This window comes from Tachypleus tridentatus, chromosome 1 (assembly GCF_004210375.1).
Source record: "Tachypleus tridentatus isolate NWPU-2018 chromosome 1, ASM421037v1, whole genome shotgun sequence".
In the NCBI taxonomy this organism is placed as follows: Eukaryota; Metazoa; Arthropoda; class Merostomata; order Xiphosura; family Limulidae; genus Tachypleus; species Tachypleus tridentatus.
The window spans coordinates 151,141,338-151,157,115 of NC_134825.1; the positions used below are offsets into that span (position 1 = coordinate 151,141,338).

Sequence of the window (15,778 nt, forward strand, 5' to 3'; positions counted from 1 at the left end):
CTTAACAAAGTTATTACAAGTATTTTTTTCACTTGTAAAGGCAAAACAAAAGTTATAACACAATCAAATAATATTTATTAATGGAATATTAATAGTAAAGTATTTTACTCTCAACAGTATTACTTTAAGAGAACTATATTATATGAACGTTCATGATTCTTTACCTCAGTGGAAAAACATTTATTTATTTTTATTGTATTTAGTTCAATTTATAATAAAATGTCGTAAATAAAATGTCACCAGTGGTTCGATGGTAAGTCCGAAGGCGTGTATCACACTAAAAGTCATGTTTTGATACCCGTAGAGGACACAGCAGATAGGTTTTGTCGTGTAATTTTGCCTTAATAGCAGTCGTATAAAAACATGTGAATCTGGTAACGGTTAAAGTATAGTAGGTGTAAATACTCACGTGATATTGAGTGCAAAAATTATGAAAAACGTAGGTAGTACATGTTGTCTAAAAATAAATGTATTATTTTAATTTTATTTTCTCCATATACAGAAGAGATTTGTTCACCTGGAAGTAGTATTGTGTACTAACCAATAGTTTGGATGTCAGCGTGATGGACTGTTATTAAGAAGTTAACATTTCAAATTATGTATTTTCATTTAATACTAGTATAAACATTCGTTTGTTTAAGTATATGGATGAAGTAAGAATTCGACTGTTATTATATACAGTATAGTAATGTTTAAACATTATTTGTTATAAAGTATAATTTAGATTAGATGCTTTACTGTATTTTAATTTTAAGTAAAAGTTTATACTATAGGTTAATGACTGTCATGAATATATTATACAGTTTATGTTAAACAATATGTAATTACTTTACATTGCTGTATTTTGTGCATACTGTTTGTTTTAGAGCAAAGTTACATTGGGCTCTATTCTGTTTTTATTGTGGTGGAATCTAACCCCGTATATTAGAATTGTAAGTCCTGGAGGCTGGACTTAACTACTGTCTAACCTGGATCGTATGTGTATATATATTTACTATTCGTTATGCAAAATGTAACTTATGTTATAGTTATTGTTTAATACTGCATATGTGCAATATAGTCCCATAACCGGAAGAAAAGCTATGTAAATGTAACTTGTCAGTCTTAACCATCTTTTAGAATTATAAGACGTATCTCATGTACTTTTCTTCAGTGTACAAAAGTATGGGCTTTGCTTATGGCAAAAAGTCAGTTGATGTATTGGTCCTGACTGGGATCACCCTTAAACTTTCCAAGGGAAAACCATTCCCACAATGAAATGTAATATTTTTTCAGTAAATATAACATTATAACTAAACCTGAAAAAAAACAAAAAAACTTGGCTAACAACACACATACACTAACTATCATAATTGGTACAGTTTATATCAATTGCCTACAGAGTCAAACCAAGCAGGAAGTAATTTTTTGAGATAAGACTCCAATAGTTATACCTCTAAAAGTTGAATTAGTGTAGGTAATAATGATCATTTAAGATTTAAATCACTATTGCTAACCATATTTTTGTTTATAATTTCTATATAAATTGTTTAAAGTTTAACATTTAAGATTGTAAAACCATTAATACTTGAATCTATATCTATACCTCATGGTCAAATGAATAGTTTTGAAATTTTATATTTTACAGTTTGGCTGGCATTATGTGAGAATTTATGTATCATTTCATTCAGGTGTTCAATCATAATTTTTACTGTGTTAAATTACAATTTTCACACTTTATTTCATTTAAAAATCTTTAACATGTTATAATTTTTACCAGAAAGTGCTTTACAACTTGTATTACTGTAATTGTTCTCTTAACATTGTAGAATAAATGTAAACATTGGTTTTATGCTATTTATGTTTTTTTTTCTAAACTTTGTTTTGTTTTACCTTAATTTCCTTTAATGAATTTTACAAAATTTACTTCTAACTTTTTACTGGATGTTTGGTGCAGATAGCCTAGCTGCTTTGTGCCATAAAACACTAAATCAACCAACTGATTATTTTGAGAAGTTGAGTGACCTCAGTTTTTATTTCTTTTTTGATTTTGTTTTTAGCACTAGTTGTTATTACTACTAATCTTTTTTAACTGTACATAAAAGCAAAAAAATGCCCTAAAAATGTCTTATATGCTTACAAGTTAAGAATAGGCAGCTGAAGTCATTTAGTTTGTTCTGAAGATGGTTTTATTTTCAATTTAATTTAATTTCACTAAAATGCAGTAACACACAGTTTGCTTCTGTGGCATCCTAGTTTAATATTTTCTAAAACATACTATTATAAGTTTAAGTTTTGTGACTTTGTGACGTGAGCTTTTTAATAATCTGTCATCATACAAATCACCAGTAGTTTTGTTCATGTTAAAGCAATACAAAAATATTTTGTTATGGTTAGCTGCTTATTTTTAATGTAGAATATGGATAATTTAGTACAGAGTTGGAGCCTATTGTTTTTCCTGTTTCAGACTTTGTAATGAAGCTTACTAGTAAGAAGGAGTAGTACATACTGACTAAACAACTATAACTTCTGCCATCTACTTATTAAAGCAAGTGACTTCTTAGGTTGGAAGATGGCAGAAAAAATTAATGGGTTAGTACAGTTTCATAGAGAACAGTTTCAACATCATTTGTTAAATGTTACAATGTTTTTATGTTAAAGGTTATTATCATATGCACCAAAAATTAGAATGCATTGGTAAATTAATTATTTTGCATTGTATAATATTTGATGAAAAATGGATTTTTTAAAATCTTTGAACTATATCAGAATAAAAAAATTCAGTGAAATTAAAGTTTACACTGTTAAGTTGTATATAACTAAAACAGTAAATTTAAGCAGATATAAATTGGAACAAAATATATAAGAATGATAATGAGGAGACATGGAAAGCAGAACTAGGTTCACAAAAAGTAATTATTTACAATTAGAAATTCACTTTCTGCTGATAAATGTATAAGTAAGACATTGGTATTTTTGCAGTATTTAATAAGCATAATTACAGATTTGTAAACAATTACTATTATCAGCTATGTTTTAGTTTAAAACATGTCAGTGAATAAACTGATATTTTGATATTTTTTATAAGTCAGTTTTTTCTTAAGATATATCCTTGCAAGTTATGTTTTGACTAAACTGTTTATTCAAGTGAATTACCAGAACTACATAAAAGTATTTTTCTCAGTTTCCCAATGAATTTTCAAATTCATCAAGTAGTAGTTTTTGTTCATCAGATAAATAATGATTTTTATGAGTAACAGGCAATGATTTGTGCTAAATTTTATGGGAGTGGTGGAGATCTGCCAAAATTTACCACATGTGATGTCATCATGTGGGTAGGAATATAATATCTGAAACTTTTTTTGGGAGCAATTTTTAAATAAAGATGTATGTATCACTAATTATCTAGGATTATTTAAATTATTAATAAATTGACTGTGCATATGCTACTGATAAAAAAAATACATGCAACTCAGTTTCCTTCAAACTAAGGAAGAGGGAGAGAAGAATCCATCTAGAAACAACAACTGAATACTGTATGTATACTAATGTTAGCCTCCTTCAATTTCAGTTTTAGCAACAGTAATCTGTAAACAGTATCAACTCATTCACTGTGATTGGAGTGTATATTTTCTAGTTCTCCCACCCCCCTCACACTGCAACTGGGACAAATGTTTCCCATTGTTGATGCTGTTAACATCATCCTCTGCTGGTTCTATGCTCATCATCTTGACTATCATCTCTAGATGGATAGCCAGTATCCTCTTGTCTCATTGCCTCTTCATCATCATGTATTTGAACTCCACTTCACTCACTCTTACTGTCTTCTATGCTATCTGACTCAAGTGCATCAAGCATATTTAAATCGTAATTAGGGTTACTACAGCATGGAGTTGTGGTCATATATTCTGCTTAGGCATCTTGTTGGTTACTGAAAGGCTGAGTGAAAGCATTGAGGGAAATCGTGTATCAACATTAGGTACTATGCTGGCAAATACTTTAGAATTCATTTTACTTCCATGTATCATGAGCAGCAATTTCAAATGACAGTGGAAAGCACTTGTCCTAATTGCAGTGTTAGGGGGGTGAGATCACTGAGAAATATACATCACAATCATAGTGAAAGGGTTAACAGTTTTGGCTTTTGCAATGCTTTGTATATCTCCTACCCTGCTAAGTTTTGTCAATGCAAATAAATAAATAAAAAAGTGGCCAAAGTTGTATATTATGATAATATCAAGACTTTAAAAAATGTGGATATTCACATTTTAATTGCATGACATATGATAAACATTTCACTGCTTAACACTCTGACACCTACTCTTGAGCTAGAGTATTACCATGTTGTATGACCCTATCTCCTGAGGGAGAGTGAGTGTGAGTATTGCATTGTTTGAAAGAGAGCTTTACTGGTGGACACAGGTGTTACAAACAGCCAGAATGTTCCCTGATACTCTGAGAGTTTGGTTATGAAGGATACTTAATTTCTAATAGAGTGCATTACCTCCACTTACATAAATAACTATTCTTGTACAGTGCTGCCCTCTATATGCAAAAACAATTTTCCACATACCACAAGCCTTGAGGCTGTTATCCATCTGGATTGACTGATTCCATTGTGTCTCGCATGTTAATCATTGTGTGACAACCTTAACTAATATGACTGTGACATACTCTTTTGATGCATGTGACTCCCATTCTTCAATTAAACTCACTTCTTGTGTGGCAGTGCTCTTGTCAAGACACTTTTTTTTGCTCTTCATATTGTTTATATTCATTATTTTAAATAGTTAACTTTCCAAAGTAGAATTTCTTCATTATTTGTTTTTTTTAATTTTTATCTAGGTGAATTATTTTTCTGTTAACTGAATATTCCAGTCTTTTTTTTTCTCACTCTAAATTTTTTCTCTTACATTTGTTCTTGAATTTATCTTTCAATTATGAATTTGGAGGTTAATGTTATCACTTCAGATATTGTGCTTCCTCCTAGCACTGCCACACAGTTGTAGGTAGGGAGATCCCTTGTTGGCTTTATCTGTTGTGAGATTGATAATCATGTGGGTTAACCTTCTCCTCCTGAACCTGCTGCACTTTTTTTGAACAAGCTGAACCTGGTCAGGTTGATGAGGATTATGATAGCCTTTTTTCTACCACTGGATTTTGTTCTGTGTCCCTCTTGTAGAATCAGCTCAACCTACTATGCCAATGTATGTGTGGTGCTTTGTCTATATCTATGAGTTCTTATGATCCCTTTCCTTTTTCATTGCATGATTCCTCATTATCTTTGTATGTCCTGAAGGACTTGTCTTACATTTTCTCCCCCCCCCCCTCCATCTTTGTCTAAGGTACCCATTTCCTTCCTTTTGCCTTGGGCTCCTACCACTAACCAATGTCTGTTTGAGATGGTACACCACCTTTTATCTCAACTGGCTATCGAACCTGTCCATCATTTTTCTCCAGGCTTTAATTCCAGACTGTTTGTCATCCCCAAGAAAACTAAAGATTGTTGGCCTGTGATAGATTTGTTCCTTTACCATGGAGTAATTTTTCACCCTCGTGGACTTTTTTCTCTCTAAATTTGTAGATGGCCAAAGTGGATGTCGTGAATGCTTACTTGCATATCCTGGTATCTTAGTAGTTGTGATCCTATCTTCAGTCCATTCACAATGGGGTGGTTTATCAATTTCAGGCACTACCTACTGGGCTTGCTTTGGCCCCATATATTTTTTTGTTTGATAGTCAAAGAATTCACCTGTCACTTATATGCTCAAGAGTTGTGCTTCCATCATTACATGAATGGCTGGCTACTGTTAGCTTGCTCCAAACAGGAGTCCATCAATCACTCATTGAATGTTTCTTCAGGAAGCTTGTGTGGGCTGGTTAACCAAACTGGAGAAGTCCTTCCCTCAGCCTACTCAATATTTTGCCCATTTAGGTGTTTCTTCAACATCCATCTCAGTTGGACCCAATTTTCTCCTCTTTAACTTTGTTCATTGTAGCTTTCAGTTTTCCACACTGTCACTGCTCCCTCTATTACAGCTCATAAGGTTCTGTTGCATGGTGACACTGTCCACCTTGGTAATGTTTTTACTTTTTTAAAGGTCATTAACCTTTTTAATGCCATTTAAGTTTTTTTAATTTATACATTAGACCTTTTTTAATGTGGCTCCCTTTTAAGAATCACAGTCCATCTAGTTTGATTTGAACTTAGAAAATGGCCATAACATTAAATAACTTGAAACCAGGACTGGAAAGGCCAACTTCAGGTGACTAACGCTGCTGTTTAAGCTATCCATTTGAACTACCCGTCAGTCATCCTGGCAAGTTATTATTAAAATTTTGCTACATGTCTTTTAAAACTTTTATTACTTTTTGAAAATGGCCATAATGTCAAATAACTCTGAACCAGGACTGGAAAGGCCAACTTCAGGTGACTGATGGTTTTTGTACTTACCTGTTAGTCTTCCTGACAAGTTATGATAATTACAATTATGGTACAGAAAGTCCTTTACAATTTGTATTACTGTGGTTTTTCTCTTAACATTGTAGACTAGATGTAAACATTGGTTTTATACTATTTATGTTTTTTTTCAAACTTTGTTTTGTTTTACCTTAATATCCTTTTATGTATTTTACTAAATTTACTTTAATTTTAACTTTTTACCAGATGTTTGGCATAGATAGCCTAGCTGCTTTGTGCCATAAAACAGTAAGTCAACCAACCAGTTCTTTCACTCTCACTGGTCTCTCCACTTATTCAATGTGGGATTCTGGTTGTTTATGTGAGAAGAGGTAATCTACCATACAAGAAGTTATAATTTTCCTATACTTAAAATATATTTCCATTAGGTGCTTATTTCCTGTTACACTTCACACCCTTCCTCTCCACTGAAAACTGGTGCTTCTATTTTCTGTTGCAAAGTGATAGTTCAGTTGATTGAATAAAGAAAGTATGTTGCACTTTTATTGGTTGAGGGCTGTCACATGATGTTTTACATGCAAGATACATCAGAATCTAGATGATTCAATTCTAGATGAGTGGGAACTTCAAGGGCTGTGGCATGCAAAATTAACTTTTGCACATAGAGGGCAGCAATGAATAAAAATAGCTATTTATGTGATATGAGGTAAGTATCTATCAGAAATATATTTTCAGTATAGGAAAATTATAACTTTAGGTGTAATTTTTGAAGTGGCAGAAATTTGGCACCAGTTTCCTAAGCTTTGGTGCACTCAAGCAGCACTACATTACTGGTAGCGGGGTGAAGATTAATAACTTATCTGGATATTATAATTTTACAATATGATTATTACTTAATTAAATTTATAGCTTATAAACATTTAATACATTTCTTATGCTGAATTATCATAAGTGTTTAATCTCTTTAGAAAATCTGCAGCTTCTATTAAGTTTACATGCATTGATTACTGTAGTATCTTTTCATGTGGTTTATCCACTTGAAAGCCTTTCAAACGTTTTGTAGGGGAAAAAAGCTTAGTTTATTAAATACTTGGCTGTTAATATAATAAAGATCAGGCAGTAAAATTGTTTATATACTTAGGGTTTGAGTAGAATGAGACAGTATGTTGGTTAACACTGTGTAAATGCTTGGTTGTTTATCAGCTTGCAGATGACAGTCAAAGTGATCATAAATATTTATTGCAGGTTTATATCAGGGAGAACACTGTGATAACAAACTATTTAAGTAATGGGTTATTACTTGTTTATTTAAAATAACAATATAATGATTGACTAATAAAATGCATTGTTGATAATTGTTCACAAGGTAAGGGATGAGTCATTAAATCACAACATTATATGTAAATGATACAAGATGGGGATTAACGTATTAACTACTTGATGCTGAAGGCTTCAGAGGTTAGAATAAGCTAAAGACTTGATTTTGAGTGATAATAACCTCTCTTTAGAACATTAATGACGTCAGTAAAACACATAGGTTCAAGAAGTCTTAATACAAACTGATATAAACTTCATAACCTGAGTGCATTTGACAGGTGAACCTTCCTTCTTTAAGGGCAAACTCTTTATAACTCTTTTTTATACTCTTCAGATTTTGACTCATTTATAAAAGTCTGCACTATTCAATGAATTTCTTAATTTTTTTTTTCAAACGTGTTCGTAAAATGTTTATTTAAAGTTGTGGTAATCAATAAAAATATAATAGATTTGGCAATGTAAAATATTTTATCACAGTTATTGGTTGTTATGGTAAATGTTGATACAGATGAATAGTTCAGAAATAGAACTGTAATATTTACATTTATCTTAGGTTTGATAGTGAAGAGTACTGGCATGAAAAACTTGAAATAACTTTTGACTTTGATGATAATGAGGAGGTAAGTAGGAAATGGGGAAAAAAAAGATGGAAACCTAAAATTTGAAAACAAAACTTATGATCTTAGCTATTTTGTTTATGGTTAGTTAATGATTTACTGATGGATTTATTATAACAATGATACTATGTTAAGTTATTTTTGATACTTTATAAATTTTGTTGAACATGACTAAATGTGGAGGTTTTTCAGTTGTATTATTATAACTTGAAAAAAAATCTTTCTTTGTTATTTTTATCTTTTTTAAACTCAAAATTATTTTAAATACTTTTAACTAGAAATATTACAAAGCATACAAATGAGAAGTAACTGAATATTTTATTTGTTTTCTTGAGAGATCACAGTATTATTTATAGCTGTGACACAGAAGCTTGTAGGACAACTGTGTTTTTTTTTTTTTTTTCAAGTACAGACTGTTAGCTCATAGCTCTACCATTTCTTGAATGATTAAATATGTAATTATAGTGTTGTAGTTAGGAGATCAAATTTTTTCAGTTGATGTATTTTCTATACCCAAGGTCTCATAGGTTAGTTTACTCTATTCCTGTCTAAAAGAATTTCAGTTTGAGGGTTATAAAAGAATACATTAAAAAATTACATTGTTAAGCTAATGAGTTTCATGCAGCCTATGATTTTTGTTTCAGGACTTCACTACTGTTGTTCCTACAAGCAAAATTAAATTTTCCCATCTTCCACACAAAGATGTATCGGCAAACACAGCTAACGAACTTACTACCAGTCACTCATCAGAGAAAGGTTGGTGTTGTGAGAAGTATTTAACTCTAAGAACTAATTTATACAACAAGAGAACGTCTTGAGAAAACAACAAAACTAAACAGTTATGTGCTTTATTACCTTATCTACTTTTAATAAAATGAGACTGGATTTATCGGATTTATTGTTGTTTACAGACAAATCTTAAACTTTGATTTTTTTTCTAGTGGGCTTTGATGCAGTGGTTGATTCCAGTTTACCTTCTACACAACTCATAGAAGATCATCTAATATCAATGAAGCTAGAACCAAGAGTATGTTTGAGTAAAAACTGATATTCTGGGTGACAATATTAAATATAAATATAAGTGAGAACTAAGTCATAACAGTCAGTAATGTTTTAGTAGTAGATTTAAATGTAAATGTGTTCTAACAGTAACAGAAATTAACTTTTGAAATAATAGTAAAAATTTAATGTAACAGTTGTTGAAATATATAATCATAGTAAAAATAATATAAAAAAACAAGCATTGTACATGTAAATGGTTGGAAGTGTATTGTTTTTACATTAAGTTTAGATGTAACAATGGAAGAAGTGCATTGTAGCAGTACTAAAACGTTTGAGTAACAATTTATTACAGAGTTCCTTGAAAGACATCAAAAACCAAACTTCTCCCATACATACAGTTAAAAGAATGGTCCTAGGACAAGTAAGATATTAACGTACTTACTAGTTATTCATTTTAAAATTAAGTTTAATTTATTACTTTTCGTTTTGTTTCAAAACAGATTTATTTTTCTGCTCAAATTTAGTAAAAGGATCTTGCAAAACTGAAAAAACTACATAAGTGAAATATTCAGTAATAAAACATTAAAGAGGAAAAAAACAATGAAGTTAAAACATTAAAATTGTTCAGAAACATAACAAGGATATTAAACTCAGTGTTTACTACATTCTAGTCCTGTGTATTATTACTTAAGCATTAATTCAAAGGAAACTTTCATAAGTTATTCTCTGTTTTATGGTTTGCATTAAATTTACCATTTCAGTAATTAAACATGAGGTTGGACTTTCTTTCAAATTTTTAAGTGAACTTATAGGGGTTTATATGTGCAGGTTCATTTAACAATTAGAAAACGAACAAACTGTGTGACAACAAAAGAATGAAGTATATTCTTGTTAACTTGTATTTGCTGGTAGTGGAATTTATGATGTAAAAGTAATTTCTGAATGTTTAATCCTATCAAATGTAGTCCTTCTTCTTGGAACACTTCAAGTCGAAGAAAGCCAAGTTTCAGTTGTTGGATTGTGCAATTCAAATAAAAGATGGAAGTATTATAACTGCTGTAAGATTTTTGTATATTACCGTAAGATTAGATTGTGTTACTAAGATGAAAGGTAGAAAGCACAAATTTTATACAGCAATAATGTCAGGGTAATTAAAGTGCAATAATTATTCAGGGTAATTAAAGTGCAATAATTATTGTAGTACATAGGATTGTATTGTGCTCTTTACATCAATAATAAAAATATAATAACTTTCATAAGGTGTACATTTGTTATTATGAGAGATGGAAGAAAATACCTGTTTTTAATAAGATTACCTGTAAAATACAGTAATACCAGTAGATGTTTGTTGAAACAATGCAACAATAGCTGTGGTACAAATGGTGATGGATAAATATAATGTACTGTTAACTCAACCTCTAAGGCCAGAGCATATATGTAATACAACTGTCTAGTGAGCTGTTCATAATCACCTTTTGTCATTTTATGTGTTATTGTATTTTAAATCACATTAAATTTGTTTCTAAAAAAAGATGACTGAATGCAATGCACTGTTGACAACAGTTTTTAGTTTTTAATGCAGTGGATGCTATTAGAGCACTCAGCTCTTCTGAGTTGTGTTGGATTCCACTGGTCTTTGTCATTTTAGTTAGTGCAAGGAAAGATTATTATGAAAGAGAGAGCATTTTAACAGTTGTAATCTCTATAAGAGGTGTCAAAGGGGAGATATTCAACTCAAATCAATTTATTCAAGATAGAACAATAATGTTATGTAAGCATATTATACCAAAATGAAAATAAAAAAAACAACTTAAAACTAAATTACACATGAACTCAAATATGTTTTCTCTTATAACGAATTTTTTCCATTCATTTTCCTGTTTAAAATATTTCTTTCAATTTGTTGACAGTTTTCTCACAGAAAGAAACATTATTTTGTTAATATGCTGCTTTTTTTCACAAATAACCATTCAGCTTGTAAGAAGACTGATAGATTGATATTGATTTTTAATATGAACTTTTAAAAATTGCATACAGTTAATAGTTTTCTTCTAACATGCTCTTGAAAAGAATTGTTTTGTTATATAACTTATTCTTTACTACAATGAACTGTTTAGAAGATACAGAGCATTACAAACTGATTAACTGATTTCAAATTTGAAATAATCCAGTATGATGTTCTGTCTTATTAGAATAAAGGATGAAATAATTGTAATAACTCTTAATTTTTTTATATTTTACATTTTTTTTTGTATTGTGTTATTAAAATAAAAATGGAAGAACAATAACTGTTACCATCTATTGTGTAATGTGATAGGATTGTATGGTATTAGTTTGATTGCAGCTATATGATACTAAACTAAGGAGTTTGCACATGTTCATGTGAATGATAATTTATTTGCACATTATCAATTTCAAATATAATGTTACTGAAATGAACTGTGATTCTGGTCTCTTTCAGATTGTGCTTTTTTTGAAAAGAACATTGAAACAGTCTGTGTTTATTCAAGAAGTGCTACAGAGACCGGAAGCTGTCAGCCATTATTTGTATTACTTGAAAAGTTCCTCAGAGTTTAGAGAACTTTTAGATTTATTAGTGTAGGTATTAGTAGATCAGTGTTTAAAAAGAGATGGGTTTTGTATATGTGTGATGTGTATTATTTATTCCTTACAGCTTTTTAAAGTATATTTTCATCAAACTTACTATTTGTATGCAATTTGCAGGCATCTAAACTTTGTGAATGTTGTGATGATTACAAAACTGAAATAATGCAGTGCGGATCAAAAATTATTGTTTTCAAGAATATAATTAGATCATTAAAAGGATATTAGTTCTGTTGGTAAATTTTGATATTTATGTTTTTACATTGTCCACAGGGTTTGAAACTAATTTTCTGTCCTCTGGTGAATGTTTCTCAGTCACTTCAAAGGTTACTTGTAAAAGTGTAAAGATACTGGCAAAAGAATAAAAAAATATTCATTATTTTAGTGTATTTATTAGATATAACTAGTCAGCTCATGTGAATTTCCAGGTATTGTTGTCACATTTTCAATTTTGTTAAGAATATACTATCATATTTTTTTTTTTATCTATGTTTGTGATGATAATTGCATTTCTTAATATGATGTGAGAAAAAAAAAGAAACATGCTAGTATTTTTTAAAATTGCCACTGAAAGATGCGCAAGAATAATATGCAACAAACTACCATAGAAACTTATTAATTGATTATCTTAGTGTGGTTACTCTTGAGAATGCAGTCAGTTTTAAAGTTTTTAGTAATTTTTCACTGTGGGTTGCAGATGTCTCAAATGTTAGTAATTGTGCCTGTATTATCATATGATGAAAAATCCCAGTGTCACTAGGGGGACACTGGATAAACAATTGAGCCCAGTGGTATTTTGAGTCCTAATCCACATTTAAAAGTGGTTTTGGAATACTTTGAATATTAAGAAGTACTTTCATGTATTAGCCTGGGGCTAAGTATTTTTACTGTTACAATCATGACTAAAGACTAACAGAAATAAATCACAAGTTATGTCTTACTTTGGAGACAATGGGAAAATATATCCACAGATTTGAGTGACTTATCTGGAAATTAATGAAAAATATTAGGTATTTCTTAAATATAAAAAATGGTGCTCCAACACAGACATAGCTTGCATTGGTACAACAAAGTATATAGACGGAAAGAAAGCACATACACACAAACTCAACAAGTCGCTAGTTCATACATGTGCTTAGATCAAAATTGTACTTGCATAGTATGCCCAGAAATTGTAGCAGGTTATGCCATTTGTACCTAGTTTACTATTCTTTGTGCTAGTTTTATAGTAAAGACATTTATGATCTATTTGGTGTCAAGCGATTCTAACAAGCCATTTTTTATGCACAAGAGTGCAAGTGCAGTTAGCTTCTTTTGGTATATTATTGATTTAAATATGTTCTTTATATCTTTCAGTGTCAAGAATAATCTTTCTCCAGAGTAACTGCTTAATATGAGGCACAGGTATGTCCTTAAAATTATCAGGACATTCAGGAAGGTTGATTTCAGAAATTGGTTGTATGTCATTCTCAGCATACTTTGTTCATTGGATTCTGATGGGTTTTCAAGGAACTTTGTCTTGCAAAAGGTGGGAAATTGAACAGGTTTTTCCTCTGTGCAACTTTCCAACCCTATAGGATATGTACTAATCAGAATTTTGTGGTTTTGGGGAGATCCTCTGTAGGCATTGGCTCTAAGTTTTCTAGAAACCCAAATTTGCAAATAATGTTTTCAAATGCCACTACTGTTTTATTGTCTGCTGCATATGACATTTTGTGAATTGTTATTAAGAAAGTTTTGACTTTGTGTTGAGTAGAGGGTGAAAAATCACTGTCCTCAGCATCCTCTTCATCCAGTCATGTATTTCTCTTCCTTTTCCTTAATTTTTCCACCTTATATGTTGCTTCCTGACAGTTGTTTACTCTTTTCCTCATATTCAGGAAAATTAATCTTGTAATTCCTGCTTGAATCCCTTGAGATATTTTAGCAGTTGAAAAACTGTACTGACATCTGTTTGAGAGTTTTGTAATGAATGACTTGTTTTGTTAAGCTTCTTCAGGAGAACACAATTATGTCATCATACTTGCTTCTCATTGTTTTCATTGTAGCATAAGGCTTCTTGACTATTAAGTGCACTTTAGGGCTTTTCAGAATCATCATCTGTAATGGAAATGAAGACTTGTGTTATGGCTTTGAACCCCATTTTTAATGCTTGCATAATATCTGAATGGGTGCTCCTTCTTGTGTCTGATAACCACTTTATTGTCTGGAACTCTAGTTTTTCAAGCACATCATGAAGCCACTTTCACTGTCAGGGTGATGATGAGAAAAACAAAACGTTTTTGCACAAAGGTAGAGAATAAACAAGCTTTAGTACAGCACTCCATAGCACATTTTCCATCCAAATTGAGCAAATAAGCACAGCAGGTAATATGATCTGATTGAGGGTTCTTCTTGATATGTTAGCATATTTGCTGTTTATATTGGATGACTTATTATAAGATTGTCCACAGCAATTTTGAATTCTTATAAATTTTTTTCCAAGGAAATTAATGAGAATACTAGCAAGTTCCACTCTTGTATGATTACTTGTTTGTAAGAGCGTGGCAAATCCCTATACAGAGCCACCATCTAGAACATATCTGAAGCTTATTATCGTTGGTTGATCTGTATGGGATATGTCTAGAGTAGAATCAGCAGATACTGAGAAATACTTGAATGTTTATATTTTGTGGATAATGGTAGTGAAAGCTTCTTTGTGTAGAATTTCTTTGAATTCATCACAAACAATTGAAGATACGTATGGAATGTGATCTTTTCTCTTATTTTTGCATTTATGAATGTTTATGGCAAGAAATGGATCATGCTCAGCCATTATCTCCAGTATTCATAAGTCATTGCCACTATGCACTGATCCAACTTCTTCATCACTTTCTCTTAATGCTGGTTCTCTGGATAATAGAAACTTTGAGACTGAGAGAATACACTCTAGAACTCGATGCCAGTATTTCTTCTCTGACTATCTGTTCTGTTAAAATCTTGTCAATTTTTCTGCTTTTGGTTTTATGAATAATAAATTTAGTGATGCAACTTTGCAGTGAGCTTGATTTTTGCTGACTAAAGTCCTTCGGAGTGTGTATCCAGTCAGAGTAAACAGTTGTTGCTAATGAAGAAGTTTCCATTACTGTTGAAAACAATTTGCATATATTACAATAGAAATATCCCTTCCATGGTGAGTAGCAAAGCCAGTCTCTTTTAACCTTTTTTCCACTTCATTTTCTCATAATAAAAAAGTCTAAGTACTGGCATTTGTACTTTCACTCAATAAAGATTTTGCAGAGGCATTGAAATCCACATCCTTGTATGACAAGAGGTAATCACCAATGCATAAACAAAATATAATTTTGTCTGAAACTTGTGTCTATGCCCCAACATTGATTGGGAAGGATGGGTTAGTATTTTCAACACCATTGTAGTATTTGATTTCAGCATCTATTCATTGGTCATCAGTGTCTATGTTGTTGTTTTTACTGTCTTGGTTGGTGACAGTTTTGGCGCTAGAGGACAAAGCCCATAAATCTGTTAGCTTCCTTGTTTTAACTACTACTTTCTCTTATAATTTTCTTCCTCTAGCTTTTCCCAACTGTACTTGTGTTTGTACATACTTGACAGATAAGATGAACACCTAATAAATATGTGTGGGTCCACATGAAAGAATACATGTGTGTGGTGTGTGAGAGGGATATGGCAAAATTGAGTTTCCCAGTAGTTTCACAACAAATGATCACATATAATTTCTGTATATAACTCAAAAATTTCAAATTTTATATTTTGATGATTTGTATTTTATACCCTCCAAGTAATGATGCTTGTCAAGTTGTCAGTGAATTACTTGCAG

The 15,778-nt window shown here is 31.1% G+C and overlaps 1 protein-coding gene across 5 annotated transcripts in view; it reads left to right on the plus strand.

Moving 5' to 3' along the window:
• Positions 1–304: 304 nt before the first annotated feature.
• Positions 305–15,778, plus strand: part of Vps16B (Vacuolar protein sorting 16B) — a 39,952-nt gene continuing 24,478 nt past the window's right edge. The window contains exons 1-8 of one of the 5 annotated variants that reach the window (XM_076458639.1): positions 305–439; positions 2,447–2,571; positions 8,271–8,337; positions 8,979–9,090; positions 9,276–9,361; positions 9,689–9,757; positions 10,302–10,394; positions 11,798–11,934. In XM_076458639.1, the coding sequence (XP_076314754.1) occupies positions 2,552–2,571; positions 8,271–8,337; positions 8,979–9,090; positions 9,276–9,361; positions 9,689–9,757; positions 10,302–10,394; positions 11,798–11,934 (584 nt within the window). In that variant the 5' untranslated portion in view covers positions 305–439; positions 2,447–2,551. Of the gene's footprint in view, positions 440–515; positions 654–1,975; positions 1,995–2,446; positions 2,572–8,270; positions 8,338–8,978; positions 9,091–9,275; positions 9,362–9,688; positions 9,758–10,301; positions 10,395–11,797; positions 11,935–15,778 lie in introns of those variants that run through there. The other 4 variants (XM_076458634.1, XM_076458643.1, XM_076458657.1 and 1 more) reach the window with 4 other exon arrangements.